Genomic DNA, 15736 nt, shown 5'->3' with positions numbered 1-15736 from the left:
TGGTTGAGAATGGAGATCACAAGTCTTATTTGCTTTTTCAGGATACCTATGCAGAGCTTAAGACAAGTTGTTACTGCATCAAATCAAGCCTCATCTGAAGAGGAGAAGAAGAATGAAAGGAAAGATATTCTGTTTGTGTGTGAAATGTTTACAACACCTTGAAAAAAGAGCTTCAAGATGCATGAAAAGGAATCTGCATCAACCAAACATTAAAAATGGTTCAATAAAGCATAAAATGAAATCCCAATTTTGTGTGACTTTTTTTTTTAAGCCTTCAAGAAATAATTTATACTCAGCACTTCCTTCAGGCTAATTTGTGTACAAGCTGCATAGATATATGAGTTACAAGGCCAGGTTTATGAGAACATGTTGTTTCCCTAATATCAAACAAAAACAAATGCAGCTTCTCTATAATCACATCAAGGGTAAGTTATCCTGGCTCTGAATACATTTTAAAAGGAAAGGGAAGCAAAATATGGTGGCAGCAGGAACAACGATAAGGAGCCAGGCCTGAAATTTAAAGTGACCTGAACTAAAGAAGCATAGCAAAAACACTTCAGTTTGCCATTCCAAATCCTTCCAAAAGTAAGACTTGGTGCCAATACCAAGTTATGTATCTAGATGCACAGGTTCCCCAGGTCACCATGCCTTTTTAACCTTTAATTTCCATTTCAGATCACAACTCTATTATGAAGTTCTCTCACTACAAAAGACACAAAGGAAGAATCCAGATACAGTGGTACCCCGGGATACGAATGCGCCGCCTTACGAAATTTCCGGGTTACGAAAAAAATCCATTGAAAAAAACTGTTCCTGGTTACGAAGGTTATTTCGGGTTACGAAAAAAATTTTGGTGCTTTTCGGCGCTTTTTTGCACGAAATCGCGGCTTTCGCTATTAGCGCCTATGGGTTTTTCGGCTTGCGAAGATTTTCGGGTTACGAAGGCGGCGGCGGAACGAATTAAATTCGTAACCCGGGGTACCACTGTATTAGCAATTATGTGTGATAAAAAGCTTATCAGTAACATCAAGTGATGATATCTTACTCTAGATTTCCGAGCATACTCATAAGGTGGTCTCTCATACAGGGTGGGCAAGACGGAAGAACAAGAGTGAATTTTGCATGACTATCCAAGGAAGGTCTCGCTCAGTAAGCTAGCAAGCTGCAGCTATAATTCTCTTTGACTTGCCTGCCACAAAGGAGCAAGACCACTTCAGCAAATAGTTGCTGAGTTCCAGGGTCTTACCATAAATAATTTATAATTGATAGTCTCAAAGGCCCCAGAAAATATCTAACAGAAGTAATAAGAAGCAACCATTCTTCCAAATGAAGGTCTATAACCAAACCTAAAGGCATCATCCCAGCAGCCACACACAGGTCAACTCATGACTCTTGCAAGTATTCAGGAGTCTGGAACTGAAGAGTTAAATACAGTACTTCTTCCTCAAGCTTTCCCAGAAATGAGAGCCTGGGTAGTATTCATAGCAAAAGGTTGCATGAAGGTGAATTTTATTTTTCAGGGAGGGCCAGTCAAAGACAATTTTTTTGGAAGCCATCTAACGTTCATTCCTCCCCAACTTATTTTTAGAGATAAATAGAAAGATTTATTTAAAATTAATTCTCAAACCGTTGGAGGAAGCAATGGGAAAGCAGCACATATGCACAAACACTCATCCAAATATGCCCAAAACTATATTGGGACAACAGTAGGGTTCTCTTTAAGTTTAAAAGGCTACGGTCAAAGATCATTTACTTTGATCTGGTTTTTCAAAAGGCTGCATTTAAAACACTGCAGCCTGTTCAGTGATACAAATAATGTGCTGTCTAAACATATTCAGGGTGATAAAACAGATCAATGTGTGACCAGAACTTATGTTTTCCAGGAAAGAATCCAGTATATTTGGGGTCCATTGTCTCGGATAACTTTTCACACCAACATGTGATATGACTGCATTTCAAAATAAATAAAAAATATAAAGGGCAATTCTTTTCCCAATGGGAAAGCTGTGATAGCCTTGCTGTGTCTCCAGAGGAGCCAGATCTTACCTCACAAAATGAAATAGGGGGTGAACTTAACCTTGATATCAACACCTATGTTAACTATTTTTGGTTCAATTTTTTTTTTCTTGGCTAGTAAAGTGGACAACATCCATAATCTGACACTTAAGGTAGTCAACAACAAAATGGGAAACTATGTGGATGGAGTCAGGTTTTTTTGTTTTGGTTTTTTGGACTCTTTCAAAACTGTTATTGAAGCCTACATTAATACTTTCATGTTTTACTGTTATAGTGACAGAGTACATGATGTCTAAAACATATTTCCTAAAGCTCTGTAAAATAACATTTCTTGCCATGTGAACAAAATGTTGTGGGGAAAGAGTTTTCATTTGTCACCAGCTACATCTCAGTAATTGTCATAAGAAGTAATACTCAGCAACTTTTGACACAGTTACTGACATCCTAACAAGAAGGAAAACCATTCATTTTTCCCTCTAGCAAATGTAGTTTATACACTAGAGAAATTGATTTGTCCACAAGAGAAATACTAGCTGAACAAGTAATAGCATGGAACCAAATAGCCTTAAAACTGTACAATTATTATGTGCCAAAAAAAGTATTCATCCAATAAAGCCATAACCATCTGATACCTTATGTATGTTACCCGTTGTCACTTAAAAGAGGTCTGTCATCGTCAGTTCAATGTACAGCTATTACCCTAATTGGTTAGACTTTTTCTAAGTCCTGGTCCACCAGAGCTGGTATGTAACATCTGAAAAACATGTAAATAAAGATTCTTGGGAGAATTATTGAATCAAGTGTCTTCTATGGTTTATGGTAGTGGATCATCCTGAACATTGTAACAGTTGTACACAGTAGGAAGGGAAAGATTTCTGCTCCCATAAGGTGATTTTGACTCCAGCAATGTGAACACTTGTTTATTTACACTGTGCAATATGAAAGCAATCCTGACACATGATAGGCGCTTCTTCCTCTGTGATCTTCTCATTTGTACTCTTGACTAGTGGTTGGTTTGGGACACCTACTATCAGTTGACACAAAACGGATTTAATAGCTTTTTTTGAAGCTACAGTTCCAAGAAAATCCTGAAGGTTATGAAGTGGGAAGTGGTAGTGGACCATTTTGTAGCATTGTCAACTAGGCTGTTTGACTTCCTATTCTTCTTTAAACATGCCTATCTCCGTAATCCTTTTTTGGATTCTCAAAGTGTGGACCTTCACAGTCAGGGAAAGAAACAAAGCCTTGCTTTTATGAATGATTCATGTACTATTTGAAAACCAAAATCTGGCTGACCAAAAATGGGGTGTGTGTGTGTGTGTGAATTTGTATGGTCATTTTTAATACTAATATTCCCAACTCTCATGCTTTTTCTTTACCACTGACATTGTTGCATTCGTGGTAACAAATTGATGATTTCGATGTTCATTATTTGTTGCATGAACAAGACTATCCTGTACTTTCTGCCAGTCAGCTTCACTGGATTACTTTCATGGTCTTATATTCGAAAGGCAAAGGGGAAATTATTAGGTGCAACACAATTTTGGAAATGTTTTTCAGGTCCCTACTTAATGGTCTTTTACCCAACAGCTAAGCTGTAATATTCTGCCTTTCTTCAAAGGAGAACTATATGCAGTGTTTCACATATGACTGTGTTACCGTCACTTCAAGATTTTTGTTGGTTTAACACTGAATTTTCACCTCCCCTGGTTTACCAAGAATAACACAATTCCTTTTTCTCCTGCCTTTAGCTCAGAACACTGGAATCTCTACTTTGTACAGAAATTCTTACGGTGCACCTGCTGAAGATATTAAACACAACCAGGTATGTGGCTAAAGTAACTTGTTGCTTTTGAAAATGATGAAGAAACAAAACTGTCAAATTATTATTTGTACCAAGGGAGGAAGCACCAGCCAGTTGGCCTCTTGGGGCACACAAGGCTTTGGGGAGGGGGAGCCATTGCAGACTTCTGATGGAGTCCCGGAGCTTTTTACATTTCAATTCTAAACTTTCCCAAAACTATTCTGAAAAATACCAGTATTTGCTAGTAAAATATGGAAATTGGTGTGATTTTTTTCCAGCCATTTGTTGGAGGGATTGTGCTCTTGGGCTATGTATGTAAATCCCAAAAATGTTTGTGATATCATGTTTGTTTTGGATGTTTACCAGCCTACCATGGTAAGCTTTTCTAATAAAAATGAGTTATTGTCCTTATGTGAGAAGTTCTAGCCAGGCTGAAATCTCAGGTTATCAGATCTCAATGTTTAAAATTTTCCCTGACTCTGACTGAATCTGCACTAAAGCAGTTTGACATTTCTTTAGCCCCATACAGACAGGCCAAAATAAAGCTGCTTTGGGTCATTTTGGAGGTATGCTGTTTAAATGATGCATGCGTCCTCAGAGTCCGAAAGCCACACCAAAGCCATGATCCATTCCTAAGTACTGGGGCACAGCTTTGGCGCAGCTCCCAGACTCCTAGTGTGCATGCATCATTTAAACAGCATACCTCCAAAGTGACCCAAAGCAGCCTTATTTTGGCCAGTCTGTATGGGGCCTTTAACCGCTCTAACTCAGTGCTATCGAGTTCTGGGATTTGGGGTTTTGTGAGATGTTTAGCCTTCCTTGTCAGAGGGTTCTAGAGCCACAACAAACTACAGATCTCAGGATTCCATAGCATGGAGCCATAGCCGTAAAAGTGGTATTAAAATGCATTATTTTTGCAGTGCCAGTTCAGCCTATGTTTCCTCATTGTTCAAGAGTTTATTTCACTGTTGCTTTTGAAGAGATGTGGTGGGTTAGATGCTCCTACAGATTTTATTTCTTTCATGAAAGAATGTGGTATACCCCCCACCACCACCATTAAGTTCTTTCCTCTGGATACCTTCCTTATGGAAGGTGGGAAGAAAAGCGCTTGGGAGTGTCTATCTGGGCTTGAACAAGTAGAATAATAGAATCATAGAATCGTAGAGTTGGAAGAGACCGCAAGGGCCATCCAGTCCAACCCCCTGCCATGCAGGAAATCACAATCAAAGCATCCCCAACATATGGCCATCTAGCCTCTGTTTGAAGACCTCTAAGGAAGGAGACCCCCACACTCTGAGGGAATGTGTTCCACTGTCGAACACCCCTTACTGTCAGAAAGTTCTTCCTAATGTTGAGGTGGAATCTGTTTCCTGTAGCTTGCATCCATTGCTCCGGGTCCTAGTCTCTGGAGCGGCAGAAAACAAGTTTGCTCACTCCTCAATATGATATCCCTTCAAATATTTAAACAGGGCTATCATATCACCTCTTAACCTTCTCTTCTCCAGACTAAACATCCCCAGCTCCCTAAGGCGTTCCTCATAGGGCTTCATGGTTTCCAGACCTTTCACCATTTTAGTCACCCTCCTTTGGACACGCTCCAGTTTCTCAATGTCCTTTTTGAATTGTGATGCCCAGAACTGGACACAGTATTCCAGGTGGGGCCTGACCAAAGCAGAATAGAGTGGCACTATTACTTCCCTTGATCTAGATACTATACTTCTATTGATGCAGCCTAAAATCGCATTGGCCTTGTTAGCTGCCGCATCGCACTGTTGACTCATGTTCAACTTATGGTCTACCTGGACTCCTAGATCCCTTTCACATGTAGCTTCATTCAGCCAGGTGTCCCCCATCCTATATCTGTGCATTTCATTTTTCCACCCTAAGTGCAGTACCTTACATTTCTCCATGTTGAATTTCATTTTGTTAGCTTTGGCCCAGTTTTCTAGTCTGTTCAGGTCATTTTGAATCTCGATCCTGTCCTCTGGGGTATTAGCTACTCCTCCTAATTTGGTGTCATCTGCAAATTTGATAAGTATGCCCCCAATTTTGTCCTCCAAGTCATTGATAAAGATGTTGAATAGCACTGGGCCCAGGACAGAGCCCTGTGGGACCCCACTGGTCACTTTTCTCCAGGAAGAAAAGGAGCCATTGTTGAGCACCCTTTGGGTTCGGCCGGTCAACCAATTACAGATCCATTTAACAGTTGCCTTGTCCAGCCCACATTCTGCAAGCTTGTTTGCAGGAATATCATGGGGAACTTTGTCAAAGGCCTTACTGAAATCAAGATATACTATATCCACAGCATTCCCTTCATCTACCAAGCTGGTAATTTTATCAAAGAAAGAGTTCAGATTTGTCTGGCATGATTTGTTTCTCTGAAACCCGTGTTGACTTTTTGTGATTATGGCATTGCTTTCTAGATGTTCACAGACTCTCTGTTTAATGATCTGCTCTAAAATCTTTCCTGGTATAGATGTCAGACTAACTGGACGATAATTGTTGGGATCTAATACCATCTAGAAAAGCATACTTTCCCTCCTCTTTTCACTGATTTAAATACCACAATAACCAGTGTTCATCACCTATTGAGGAACATTGGGCCCATACAGACAGGCCAAAATAAAGCTGCTTTGGGTCAGTTTGGAGGTATGCTCTTTAAATGATACACACATCTTAAGAGGCCAGAAGCTGCACCAAAGCTGCGCTCCAGTCCTTAGATGATGATGATGATAATGATGATGATTTTATTCATGTATATTCTGCCTTTTTCCAAATAATAGGACTCAAGGTGGCTTAAAACCTATTAAAAACAAGTTTTTGTCAGATTTTTGCACAAAAGAAACTATATCTTAGGCTTTCATATAAAGAGGTCCCTCTACACACATAAAACAATGTAACTTCATCCATTCTTAAAATAAATTGTTAAAATAATACTCATATTTTAGTAATGCTCTAGGACAATGGTTCCTAAACTTTGGCCCTCCAGGTGTTTTGGACTTTGCTACCAAAATTCCTGACTGCTGGCCAAGCTGACTAGGGCTTCTGGGGGTTGAAGTCCAAAACACCTAGAGGACCAAAGTTTAGGAATTGCTGCTCTAGGGTCTCCTAAACATAGCATTCTGGAAAATGGCCACACATTGTTAAAATGTCTGAATCTGGCCCAGGTCTAGATTAAGAAGCCAGAGTGTGTGTTTAGAGTTCCCAACTGGAGCATTTCCACAACCTTTTACTTCAAAGTTGGGACTTTAGACTCTGGCTAAAATCCATCTATTATTCAAAGAGAATCTGTGCCCTTTACTCATCTCTTTTGGCAGAACATCTATTAGGTAGCAGTAATGAATGCAAATGTGAAAGCAATCATTTTAGAAAGTTCAAGCAAAAAACCATGGAATTAATTCAAGAGGTCTAAGAGATGTTTTCTGTAGATGCCAAAATGCTGCAAGCATTTCTCTTGCTAGTCCTCATCAGTGGCGCTGAAGCAGAAGGGAGGGTCTCTGCCCCTTAACTGGCACTTTGTCTCCAGTCATTAACATCTAACCTAAAAAGCTGAAGTTTATTGTTCTGTTGATAGGTCTCAACACAGCCAGTTCCACAGGAGCCCACCAGAAAAGATTATGAACCATATCAGCCATTTCAGAATGCAACAAGAAACTATGATGAGTCCTTCTTTGAGGATCAAGTGCATCACCGCCCACCTGCAAGCGAGTATAATATGCATCTGGGACTCAAGTCTACTGGCAACTACGTCGACTTCTATTCAGCCGCCCGGCCCTACAGTGAACTCAATTATGAAACAAGCCACTATCCAGCATCTCCAGATTCCTGGGTTTGAGATTTGGGCAAGAGGGGGAGGGAAGCTCCAGGAACTGTGCATGTGCATGCATACCACGAGACATTCTTTTCCTGCAAATTTAGTTTGTTAAAGCCTGTTCCATAGGAAGGCCCTGATAATCAGTGTGGAAAAAACATTAAGATACCTTTTAGATGGCTAAAAGAATTGGAAGTTAAGCACGGGAGTGTCATTAGGAAGGAGGCAATGTATATCTATTTCTGTATCTATATAATCCTGTCTCTCTATATATAGATATAGAAATATATTGTGTAGGGAGGCAACTTTGCAGTTGACCTTGTATGTAGAGTTTAAAACAAATAGTGCTGTACATTGAATGTGGCTGAAGGGAATAGGGGAAAGTACAACAGCTGAAGTGGGTCCAGAGTTAAGCACAAGAAAATGAACAGTTTACAAACCTTAGGGGGAACAGCTTCTCACACTTTGTTTCCTCTCCTCATCCATTGTGAATCTAGGCTTCAAGTTGCATTTGGGGTTTCCTCTGTACAGCAAGATGTTTCTTGCCTTTTGTTAATGCATTGTTGTAAAGTATTTGATGTACATTACAGATTTAAAAGAGAGAGAGAGAGAGAGAAGTGCATTGTGTATATTACACCAATGCCACAGTGTTTCTTCATCTATGGTTCTAAATATTGCTTCAATTTCAAAACTTTGAAATATGTATGAATTTCCAGGGGTGGGGGAGGGGATGTTTCTCTTTTCTTTTTCTTTTCTGTTCTTTTCCCCAGTGCGTTTTAACAAAAGAAAACAAAAAACAGAATATTTAGCAGTATTGTTCGTTCTGATATGTGAATTTGTTTGTGGCAACTAAAAAAAAGGCATTCAGCAGTTTCTGACAATTAACATTCATCATTCCACACTCCTTGTCAACAAAGTGCTTTTTCACTGCCTAAAATTTTAGATGTAGATATTTGAAATAGATTTTTTCATTTATACCAGTTTTCTTTATGATGATACAGTGTTAAAAGAAAATAAATTACAATTGATCTGTCATCCATATTTGCTAAGAATGTCTATTTCCAAGAATCCTCCATTCAAATACACATTCTTGCTTGTATGCGTATGTGTGTGTGTATGTGTTTATATATGTATGTATGCGTATGCCACCATGTAGGCATAATATTGTGTGTGTATGTTTGCATAAACAATGTTCCATCTCAGTGTTGCCAGACATGAGAGGATTCTCATCTGTGTGAGAGAATTTGGAAATCTTAGCATAAGGTATGACACCTTTTCCAGTCTTGTAACAAATAAACAGACGTGCAAGCTTGCTTGGTGTAGCAATAGCTTTGGTAGCAGCTAGGTTTAAAGGAAGGGCAGCAAAGTGGCAGTATTTATTTATTTAATATTTCCTCACATCTGAAACAAAGCAGTGCATGGAAGAGTGATATTTTCCTCTGTGCAGTAGTTCATTTCAACAAAGGAAAGAGGAATTGCTTTATGTTTCCATCCTGGGATAGCATCCCATCCTGTAGAAGTGTCAGCATTATAGGACCGAAAAAAGGATTGGTGTATTTCTCTAAATCATATGAAGCAGAAAAGAAAGAGGCTACAAGTAGAATGAAAAAAGGGTGAAATAACCTGTCCTTTCTTTACATTAGCTTTGCTGGGCAGAACAACAGGTTTCCCTAGAAACAGTGCTCTCTGAGATGATAAATTTTAGGGTTGGGTGCATGTGAGTTCCAGATTAAGTTCTGATGTTGCTATAGGAAGGGGATGCTGTTTTCAAACTGGTGCAAGAATTCCAAATTGATAAGCTGGCAATACTGTTTTAGCCATTGTTACCTTTGTGCAGAATTTATATATTTGTTCATTTTCCCCCTACAGTGGGAACTCCACTATCTGTTCTTCTTTCCTTACATTGATCTGCACATTCACATGATTATCCAGTCCAGAATCTTTCTTTTTTTTATTGTCAGTCAGCATACTCTTGAGGATTCCTTTAACTGTTCTCAGTGAAAGAAGGGAAGTCTTAGTCCTCTGATCTATAGCCTCTACTGTACATTTGTGGGCGATCTACTGAACTCAAGCCTTCTCCCAAGGGAAAGCATAACACAATTACACAACAAGCAGAATCTCAAGAGACAAAAGTATCCAGAATTTCATTAAAAGACCAATAATTTGGTTTTTAATCAGTATCCTATCCAACCTTGCACTTCTTCCCATCCAACCCTACAAAGATTACCAATCAGCCAGGTACATCTAAAGTAGATATAGTATCAGGTATATATCTGTTGCTTCTGTAGAGCACCAGAAAGCAGGAGGAAAATGGGGTGTGAGCAGTTGAGTATAATGACTGAGAAACTTTGGTAAGTATAAAAAAATACTCTCTTGCAGTTTTATATTGTATTATATTCATTGTCTTTTACCTAGTGATACAGTGCACAACCTTTGCACAAGCAGATTGCAGGTCCTGCAGTTTAACACACTCCACACACTAGTGTCCTGGATGCAGCAGGGATTGCCAAAGAACATTGTCTGTGCTGAATGCATTGATTATTAATTCATTCTTGCTTAATCAAATGAGATCAAAATGGTAAGAGAACCTAATGTTTGAGTGCATAGGTCCTTCTACTGTAGGGGGAAGTGAAAGACACTTTGCTCACCATATTTTAATGCAGAAGTAATCTGTTTTTAGCAACATATGGGAAAATGGTGGGCCATTTACTTAAACTGAGAGAAGCTTAATCACATCTAAAACACATAGAAAGTCCAGTTTTTAGTGCAAAGCAGACTTGCAGATGAAGGAGCTGGGCTCTTGGTTGGTTGGTTGGTTGGTTGGTTGGTTGGTTGGTTGGTTGGTTGGTTGCCTGGTTGGCTGGTTGTTTATTTAGAGTATTTATACTCCACTCTTCAACCACAAAAATTCTCAGAATGGTTTACAGATTGTTAATTTGACAGTTCCTTGCTCTCAGGCTTACAATCTAAATAAGACACAACATATAAGAAACTGGAGATGCGAGTGGAGAAGGATATACTGCTGGTTCTTCTCTCCCTGCTTGGCCGGGACAGTAGCAGTTTGGACGAAGGGAAGTCTTGTGATTTCCTCAGGCCTCCCATCCCAGCACCATTCTTCTAGCTCATAAACTTACTTGGAGGATCAAAGCTCATCTGAGGATAAATTGGAGGACTAGAAAATGGTTTGCTAATCCATGGACAGGGAGAGGATGTACATGCTTTTGCTCTGTGTTGGAACATTTTAATCCCCTTCTTTGGCTGGGTCAGAGATGTGTTTAAACAAATAGATGTACTGCCGGATGGTCTCATTTCGCTCATTCTCAAGGATCCCTTTCACTCAGATCCATGACAAAAAAAGTTTATCAAAAGTATTAAGTGAAAATCTCTAACCCCAAGAAATGAGTAGTGGGAGGGGGAAGACTAATAAGAGTTTAAAAACTAAAAGGAAAGATGGAGTTCTGTGAGACACTGAGCCCATGTTTTAAGAGATCAGATAATAACTGTCTGGAAAATTAATCAAGTCTCAGAATGGTTGGGCAATTAGACAAGTTTTGTTTCCATTCTGGAATTTTAAAAGCAAACGTTGTCCAGGCATACATAAGGAGACTGACATGTTTGGCTAGATGACTACTGAGATAGTGCTATATGCTAGGATTCCCAAGTCTCATTTTGTCCTCCAAAGCAGAAAGTGGCCTCACATTATTGTTGGCTTCTGGTCTCCCATCTTCATCTCATTTTTGTACTACAAAAGCACATTCCTGTAAGGTGCATTTACTCTTTCAGGAGTGAACTTTGGGATTCCAATGAGTTTCCATATCAAATTCTGTTTGGACAAACCAAAGCCTTCTCATCTACTTAACATTTAGAAGGCTTTTATTATATATATTTTCCAGTTAAAGTAATATTACTGTGAATTCTGGTTTTCTCCACCAGTGGAGTAGTCCACCTAGGAAAAGAGATTCCATAAAAATGTATAAAATGTATTTCCTGTACTATAAAATTGTTGAACTTTAAAGAAAACCATATTAGGCTCCTGACTCACTGTGTAGATCTCTATATAACGTGTTACATTTTATTAAGGTATCTGTGGTATGAAAGGAATGGTTAAGCAAATATAATACTAACAAACCTGCACTACTAAGAGCAATATTAAGCTTTAAAAATGAACGTTTCAAGAGTGAATTATTATATAAATTATATTAACACTGAAATGCCTTTTGGCAATGTATAAATGCCCAAAAGTTAAAATAAATGTTGTCAAGAAAAGAAGAAGAAGAATGAGAATTTATGGACAACACTACTCCATGGGACATGTTGCTAGCATTTACAAAAGCTAACCTGAACTGAGATTTTCCATTAATAAATCCTTATGTATTGCGGAGAACTTCTTTTCCCAGTGCAAGTATGTGAAAAGTCAAATGGAAGTAGAAACATGTTCAGTATTGACGTAAAATTGAAGAAATGTCTCTTCTGTTCTCCATGCAGGTGACATAAATCTAGTGTAACACAGTGGCTAAAAGTGTGATCTAGGAAATCCAAAAACTTTATAGGTCTCAATTAGGCAAACCACTCTCTCTCAGATTCAGGTTATTGCTTTATTCCCTCCTCTCTCACACAGTATGGATATAATAGTTCTGACCCTTCTGGCAAGATAGTTCTCAAATAGTGAAAGTCAATGCTTTGAACTTGGGGATTGTGGCCATCTAGACAGCGTTGCTCACCTTTGAGGCACTGCCCTCCACACACAGTTCCTTGGACGGGGAAAAAATCTAATCATATTACGTATTAACCAAGGTTAATACGTAAGTATTAACCTTGTATTATACGTAAGTAGGGTTAGGGTGGCACAGTAGTTTGAATGTTGATCTAGAGCACTGAAGATCAGAGTTCAGATCCCTGCTTGGCCATGGAAAACCACTGGATGACTTTGGGGAATGCCTCAGGGGAATGCCATGGCAAACCCCTTCTGAATGAAACTATGTGTGAAAGGGATCTAGGAGTCCAAGTGGACCACAAGTTGAACATGAGTGAACAGTGTGATGCGGCAGCTAAAAAGGCCAATGCTATTTTAGGCTGCATCAAGAGAAGTAATAGTGCCACTGTATTCTGCTCTGGTCAGGCCCCACCTAGAATATTGTGTCCAGTTCTGGGCACCACAATTCAGAAAGGACATTGAGAAACTGGAGCGTGTCCAAAGGAGGGCAACAAAAATGGTGAAGGGTCTGGAAACCATGCCCTATGAGGAACGACTTAGGGAGCTGGGGATGTTTAGCCTGGAGAAAAGAAGGTTAAGAGGTGATATGATAGCCCTGTTTAAATATTTGAAAGGATGTCATATTGAGGAGGGAGCAAGCTTGTTTTCTGCTGCTCCAGAGAACAGGACCCGGAACAATGGATGCAAGCTACAGGAAAAGAGATTCCACCTGAACATTAGGAGGAACTTCCTGACAGTAAGGGCTGTTCGACAGTGGAATGCACTCCCTCGGAGGGTGATAGAGTCTCCTTCCTTGGAGGTCTTTAAACAGAGGCTGGATGGCCATCTGTCAGGGATGCTTTGATTTGGATTTCCTGCATGGCAGGGGGTTGGACTGGATGGCCCTAGTGGTCTCTTCCAACTCTATGATTCTATGATTCTATGAACAAATCTTGCTATGAAAAACCCATGATAGGTTTGTCTTAGAGTTGCCATAAGTCAGAAATGATTTGAAGGCATGCGACATCAAAGGTGAAAGCAATCTTTGTCTTTCTCTGATTTCAGCAATTTCAGGCTTAGGCACTCTGAGTATTTCAGTATATTTCTATGAAATACAATAATTAGATTGTTTTCTGTCCAGGAATCACCCAGTCAACAACAGTGCTTTTCACTAAAGCTTACCAAAAGATTATGGCACTGTCTGACTTCCTCTCCAGAATCTTGTTAACAGAAAGACAACCCACATTAAGGAGCTTTTGAAATGCTATTTAGGGCCTGAACAGACAGGCCAAAATAAAGCTGCTTCAGGCCACTTTAGAGGTACGCTGTTTAAATGACATGAATCTTAAGAGGCCCAAAGCTACGCTCCAGTCCTTAGGATTGAAGCGTAGCTTTGGTGCAGCTTCCAGCCTCTTAGGAATGCTCTTCTCCCATGGAGAATGAAGACAGAAGGGTATGGTGTAGTAATTTGAGTATTGGACTACAACTCTGGAGACCAGGGTTAGAGTCCTCACTCGGCCATGGAAACCCAGTGGATAACATTGGGCAACTCACACATTCTCGGCCCCAGAAAACCCTGTGATAGCTTCACCTTAGGGTCACCATAAGTCAGAAACCACTTAAAGGCACACAACAATAATGCTTTCTCTCTCCAACATGTTAATTGCAACCTGTTATTATGAACACCTGAACACGGCTTATATGCCATACGTATCTCAAGTAATCATCATAGTACCAACTTGTTCATTCCTCCCAGTTTGCACACAGCTTTGGACCCTCTGTAAAACACTCTGTCCTTTCCAAGATTATCCTCCCTCCTCCCCCCCCCCATTCTATGGAACTGGGTTAGTATCGGCATGCAATATGCTACTTTTTCCTCTGTATGTCTTAGAAACTGCACCTTGAAAGCACTACTCCTTGAGTCTGGTCTGCCATGACAAGCTTCTTCCAATGTGGGATAGGATAAAGAGAGTAGATTGCAAAAGGTACTTCTGTCATCCTTCTTAAAAGATCTATCCCAAACCTCTTCTACCTAAGCTGCCCTCAGGTGTTCTTCCCCAAAAAATCCATACATCAAGACAATCTACTATTGGAATTTAGTTGAGTTTAGTTTAGAAGGGAAATGGCTGTTGTGGGAGGGTTGGGCCCAAGCCAATTTATGAGCACGTTTATGAGTAGATATATGTGTGTGTGTAGATGTGTATAATTTATTTATTTAAATCGTATCTTACCTTTCTACCAGCACAGGACTCAAGATGGCTTTCAACAAAGTAAATATATATATATATATATATATATATATATATATATATATATTAGTACAAAGTTTTTTTTAAAAAAAACATTGAATAACAATTCTATTAAAAACATGTAGTTAAAACAATTGAAAAGATCTTCAAAACATAATTTTAAAAAGATAAAAATGCAACATAGCCAATTAAAAGCTCCTTTTGCCCCAACAAGTTAAGAGCCAAAGACCTCTTTAAGTAAAAAAAAAAAAAAAAGTCTTATCCTGCAGGCAGAAATAGAAATAGAAGAGGCCATGGGAGTGAGTTTCACAAACTGGGAGCAACAACCAAGAAGGCTCTCCCACGTTTTCGCCATTTATGCCTTTGTTTGTGATAGGACAGAGAGAAAGACTGCCTAAATAAAATCTTAAAACTCGGGTGGGCTCATATAGGAAGATATGGTCTTTCAGATAGTCTGGACCCTAGCTATACAGTGGACTCTTACCTTATGCAGGGGATCCGTCACGGACACACACACCCACGTAAGGTGAAAAACACGTATGCTCGAACCCCATTGAATATAATGGTGCTCAAGTGCGGTGGGGCGTGCGCGTGCCATTCATTGTATTGCCGCATGGCTTCAGCGTAAGCTGAAAGCCACATATAGTGCACCCATGTATAGCACAGGTGCACTGTATATCAGTAAATTTAAAATGCACTCTACACATTCTGTTGAGACGACATCCACCAAATGTACGACTATTTCTTTTTCTTTTTAATTAGTAAGAAAATATTTTGCCATAACTGCAAAATTGGGGGAAATTACCATACATAATTTGTAAACAAAATAAAAGTTTTCCTAATGACAAGAGAAATGGAACACCATCAACTCCAATGCCACAACAGAAATAACACAATTAGACTCCACAGAGAGAGAGAGATCTCCATCACTATAATTATTTTCTTGCTTCTGTCCCCATTTCCCAAAAGCCAGCCTGGCTGATTTGACTGCAAGCTAACTTATTTGTTAGATGAACGCCATAATGATCAGAATCTAAAATATACACCATTCAAAAGATTATTATTTAGCATATACATCTAAATGAGCTGACACTAGACTTGCTATCAGTATTGAAGACTGGAACATGTTGAAACTGTAACATCCCCATGTGTCGTCAGTAAAG

At 39.4% G+C, this 15736-nt stretch overlaps 1 protein-coding gene across 4 annotated transcripts in view; it reads left to right on the top strand.

The window, feature by feature from the left end:
- CTNND2 (catenin delta 2) overlaps positions 1-8691 on the top strand; it is a 557661-nt gene extending 548970 nt beyond the window's left edge. For all 4 annotated transcript variants that reach the window (XM_042464992.1, XM_042464991.1, XM_042464993.1 and 1 more), the window contains 2 exons: positions 3768-3841; positions 7395-8691. In XM_042464992.1, the coding sequence (XP_042320926.1) occupies positions 3768-3841; positions 7395-7655 (335 nt within the window). In that variant the 3' untranslated portion in view covers positions 7656-8691. The remainder of the gene's footprint in view (positions 1-3767; positions 3842-7394) is intronic.
- The last annotated feature ends 7045 nt before the right edge of the window (positions 8692-15736 follow it).

This window comes from Sceloporus undulatus, chromosome 4 (genome assembly GCF_019175285.1).
Source record: "Sceloporus undulatus isolate JIND9_A2432 ecotype Alabama chromosome 4, SceUnd_v1.1, whole genome shotgun sequence".
NCBI lineage: Eukaryota > Metazoa > Chordata > Lepidosauria > Squamata > Phrynosomatidae > Sceloporus > Sceloporus undulatus.
This window is presented reverse-complemented; position numbering and strand designations above follow the sequence as displayed.